This window comes from Stegastes partitus, unplaced genomic scaffold, assembly GCF_000690725.1.
Source record: "Stegastes partitus isolate 25-593 unplaced genomic scaffold, Stegastes_partitus-1.0.2 Scaffold336, whole genome shotgun sequence".
NCBI classification, from domain to species: Eukaryota; Metazoa; Chordata; class Actinopteri; family Pomacentridae; genus Stegastes; species Stegastes partitus.
This window is the reverse complement of record NW_007578067.1, coordinates 480,716-485,655: the sequence shown is the minus strand read 5'-3', so window position 1 is coordinate 485,655 and position 4,940 is coordinate 480,716. Positions and strand designations below refer to the sequence as shown.

Genomic DNA, 4,940 nt, shown 5'->3' with positions numbered 1-4,940 from the left:
ATCGGTACCCTAACTTGAGCAGGTGTTTTTCAGGGTTTCCCACGGGAGTTGAACTTCAACATTTTAAGGCGTGTTATTACACACCTTTACAAACATATTGGTGAAGAAGTTGTTTGGTAATGATTTAGTTGGCAGATTTTGATATTTTTCCCTTACTATATAATCTAAATGATTACTCAGCGTACTCTGGGTTTAAATAAACGTTGGATTAACATCTTCCCTCAAGTTTAACATCCCAAACATGTTCTGTTAATAATATTACCTTAAAAAGTACAACTTTGTAAACACCTGTACTAACAAACAACACTGGTTTGTATTTGTGGAGTCGTTGCTGCTGTTTAGATTGAAGGTTCTGTTACCTCTGCCAGCTGGGCCTTGTTGAGGCCGGGTCGGGTCTGCAGCTTGTAGTGTCTCTTGTAGCGCCTCAATGTGTTCACCTGCAGCTGGAAAAGGTCCACCTGAGAACAGAACAGAAGCAGCGACTTGGTTCAGGCGGAGGGCAAAACTCGGCGTGGACACATTTCAGAGGATTACGTAAGGGTCCCAGCGGCTCCTGCCTCTTTTTCAGCTTTTAGAGGAGATGAAACTTTAATGATTTCCGCCGAGAAACTGGGTCACTGCAGCGACGGAGCGACTAAATGCGGGGCAACCATAAATTTCTTAAAAAGGAGCAGTGATGGTAGTAAAACTCTCCCAACATGAGTCAATGTTTTAACGGTTTTCACCTACAAAGCAAAAAAATGCTTCTTTTTGTATGCAAATTACATATTTATGCATCTGACGGATGCCTACAAAACTCCCCTAGAATGCAAATTCCACCATTTAAAATGTCAAAACCAGTTAAAGGGACTCGTGGACGTCAACACAAGATCAAGAAGAAACTTTGACAGAAAACTGCAGATTTTCTTGCAGCATTTCCTCGAAGTTAGGAGGTTAAAATATTCTGCAGTGGCACAAAAAACACTAGATTCTGGATAGAAAGCGTGACGGAGCCACGACTTCGGCCGACGTTACCTGCAAGTTCTAGCAATGTTTTAATTTAGTGTTCCGAGAACATTTAAAGGGTATTTGTCGCTTAAAATACTGTTCCTGTGAGGTTAAAAGTGCACTGAGAGGGAACGTTTTAACATTCGGAGAAATTTTGGAGGATGCCGTCAGATTATGTTCCACGATACAGGAGGAAAAGAGTTACCAAAACAACACTCAAAAAATGTTTTCCAAATGTTATCATGGCCAAAAACAACTATATAATGTTCTACAAAAAGTTCTCACAATGTTTTGTGACAAAAGAGGAAGGATGTTCTCAGTGTAACATACGGTCAGTCTCTCATGGTACCAGCAAACCTTTCTGAGAACATCTTTAGAGAACGTTATCCTGTCCTAAGGAAGAACACTCTGGGAACAAAAAAAAAACATTACCAGAACTCTGAAGAAGGTTCCCAGAACTTTCTAAGAATGTCTTTGGGGTGACATGAACCATGACAGAACGTTTTAACATCCAGAGGAAGTTCGGAGGATGCTGTCAGATTATGTTCTATTATAACAAAGACAGAACGTTCTCAAAGCAACATTATAAAATGTTTTCCAGGCGATATCGAGGCCTCAGATTGTTTGTTTACAAAACGTTCCTGTACCGTGATATACATAAACAAAGGTGGAACACGTAGCCGGCAATGTTCTGAGGACGGATCTTGGATGTTTAGAAGGCGTTCTTCCTTAAAACGTTCCGACAGTGTTCCCTGACAACAAAGGAAGGATGTCCTCAGTGCAACAAACAATCTCTCATCTTATCAGCAAACGTTTTTTAGAGGAATCTGTGAGATCATTGACGTGCAGTTTAAACTTTGGCTCCGAGACGCTGCAAAACGTTGAGATTCGGCTGTTAAATAATGAAACCGGGTTTATTTCAGTGAAGCCGCGGAGCAGACATCGATCCGTCTGCTGCAGAACAAACCCAGAGAGTCTCAAAATACAACATTAATCTCATTTTTTAACAGCCTCACATGGTATATTTTAAACTGCGGCTTTCATAATCTGCGAATTGCATCGTTCAAAACTGCGATTTTAATTTAAAACATGCCAATATTTACCCGACAACAACGCTGCAATTCAAGTCATTAATTTCCTAAAACGCTGCACTTTTATTAGAGAATATTCGTGTTGTGCTGTCTGAGAGTGAAGCTGAAAGATGCTAATGCTAATTAGAGCACAACACAGCTTCTTTTTACTTTTTGTTTGAGTATTAACTTGTAAGTTCTCCTTCTTTATTAGTAGGTTGCAGCCAATTGCAGCAGAATTCATAAACCACTGTGTAATTTGAAAAAAAAAGCAGTTTACACTTTCCTATTTCTTGATTTTTGATCATTTTTCCTCGAATCCAAACATAAGTGAAAATCTGCAGGTGGCTCCTAAACTCTAGCTAAAAAGAAAAAGTTGAAAAACAGCAGGTAGAGTATCTCAGGTGAACATTTCTGAATCCAGCTGACTGTACGTGGCGCCCAAACACGACACATTAACGTCAATATTTGCAGAAACAATCGCCAAATAAAGAGAGAGTCCACGTTACCTCCGGCACCTCCACATCGTGGTCTGGAGACTCGCCTCCGTCGTCGCTGGTCTTCCTCTTCCTCTTGTTGCGGACACTCTGGATGAAATTCTTGTGGAAGTCGCAGATGTAGAGATGTCGCACCTGGAAAGACGTAACCAAGCATTAAGTGGCAGTTTGACCCGTATGTGAGTTCTCTTTAGTTTAGCTAAAACCACACCAGAGCTGCTCTTCTAATGCAGATCTAGTTTTCTTTTTTTCTGATTATGTTCTTAAAGGAACAAATTATGGAGCGTTCTCCCATGAAGCGGCCGGCATAGTTACACGATAAAGGAAAGACGTTCTCAGCGCCACATTCAGCAAATGCCTGAAGAACGTTTTTAAAGAACATTATCCTGCCTTTGAGAAGAACATTCTGGGAACTAAAAGAAAACCACTCGCTGACAACATCATCGTAACTTTGCCTAACTTTCTCAAAACGTTCCTGTAATGTGATATACATTAGGAAAAAGGTGGAACACTTGGCCTGCAATGTTCTGAGGATGTTTTGGGAAAATATAGTATGCAATGTTCTTCTATATAAAACAGAGGAAGGATGTTCTCCATGCAACACTATCAGGAACCTTTCTAGAGAACATTATCCTGCTTTTGAGAAGAACATTCTGGGCACTAAAAGGCAGCTGTTTGCTAAATTAACTTGATTTACTGATGGGTTTTATATATAAAATAAAGAATTCATCTCTTTTGGGATCATCCGACTGGCTAGAATCTTTAAACTGTAAGGCTCAAGAATAAAACAAGGTCTTTAGATGCATTAATAGTCCAAGCATATGTTCTGCAATCACTTTTTCTCAAGAGGAAAGCTGCTTTTAATGAGCTGAAGTTGCCCTTTAATTCAGTTCAATCCAGTAAAAACAGGTCGTCACGAAGTAAACCGAGCAGGTAAAATAATGCAGAAGCATGAAGGTAACTGCTGTCACTTTTTGGCACGAACAGCAGCTCCAACCACCTTAAAATAGACGCTGTCAGTGAGATTAAGTAACAGAAAAGCCTCCAGCCATTTTATGCGGAGCAGCGGGGGCGTGTTGGACAAAACTGTTGCAATGACACAAACTGCAAAGTTGCTGTGAGCTGCCGTCCTCCAGCCGGGCAGCTAGCGCGGCTAACGCTAGCCTGACGTCCGGCTGGACAGCAGCCGGAGCTCCGAGCACCGCAACACGGACAGTGGCAGCTCCGTGTGCCGGCACATGAACAGCGGCAGGCAGGAGCTCCGTTCACCGATACACAACCAGCAGCCGCGGTTCAAAGCTCCCCTTTTGTTTATTCCCGTCAACCGACGCTAACCGGCTAACTAGCATTAGCTGACAGCTGAGCAGTTCTCCCAGGAGCCAACTTCCAACCATCGCCCCGCACTCTCAGTCACTAGTTTCGGCTTCAAAACAGAACAAAAGGCTCTTACGCTCTTGTCGATGTCCAGCTTGAGTTTCTTCTGCGATATGCTCTTCTGGATCCTCTTGCTGAAGGATGCGTTTCCAGCTGACCGGCCGCAGCGCTCCCCGTCCTCGATCAGGCAGCAGCTCTGTCCGTAAAACGGCGGAGCGGGCGGTCCGTCGTGGCTGTCCTCCTCCGTGCTAAACCCGTTCATCCTGGATAGCTGGAAGGATCTTTTAAGCGACAGTCCAAACAATAAAAAAAACAGTAAAAAGCACCGCGTTAAACGTGCTACCGACTCTCTTGTTCACGCGGTGCCCTTTTGTGAAAGACAATCCAGTTAGCAAGCTAGCCAAGTCGGCTACGTAGCTAGTTAGCGAGCTAGCAGTCCCCGTTGTCTGATCCCGACTTATTTCGAAACACGATTCCCCGAAGATGAAGACATAATTCCCGCAGATCTCCGTCGGATTCAAGCCACGGAACAGCTGCGGCTAACGCCGATTAGCTCCAGTGCTAGCGGGACAGCAAGGTGGATGAGTTGCCGCTAATGAAGAAATTCCTTCGGTTGAGAGCCGCCGCGGTTCGTCCCTGTAAGCGCCCGCAACTTTTCTGTAACAACTTCATATGATTCCGAGCTAAAAGAGGCGACAACCGGCTGCAAAACGTGAAACAAGTTTGAAGAAATCACGTATTTAACAGTCTGCAGCTCAATAACCGCGGCACTCCGTCAGAACAGCCCGTACAATGGAACATGCTCCGTGTCTGTGGCGGAAGCTACAATCCTGGATGGTGATTCGTCCATTTCGTACAAAGGCGGGCTTAATGTGAAAAAGCCACATTTCCATTGGCTGTGAGAAACATCCATCTTGTAGCGGTTTCTTCCTGGATCAGTCGGCGTCATATGTTTTCTACTATGAACAGGAGTTAAATGTGGCGTTGCACTGAGTTAAAGGGACTTAAAACG

General features: G+C 43.6%; 1 protein-coding gene across 1 annotated transcript in view; it reads right to left on the bottom strand.

Annotated features, from left to right (window-relative positions):
* Positions 1 to 4,696, bottom strand: part of sap30l (sap30-like) — an 11,886-nt gene extending 7,190 nt beyond the window's left edge. Inside the window, exons 1-3 of the mRNA XM_008283985.1 lie at positions 4,005 to 4,696; positions 2,567 to 2,689; positions 360 to 458 (exon numbers count right to left, since the gene is read on the bottom strand). Of these exons, the coding sequence (XP_008282207.1) occupies positions 360 to 458; positions 2,567 to 2,689; positions 4,005 to 4,190 (408 nt within the window). The 5' untranslated portion in view covers positions 4,191 to 4,696. The remainder of the gene's footprint in view (positions 1 to 359; positions 459 to 2,566; positions 2,690 to 4,004) is intronic.
* Between the last annotated feature and the right edge of the window lie 244 nt (positions 4,697 to 4,940).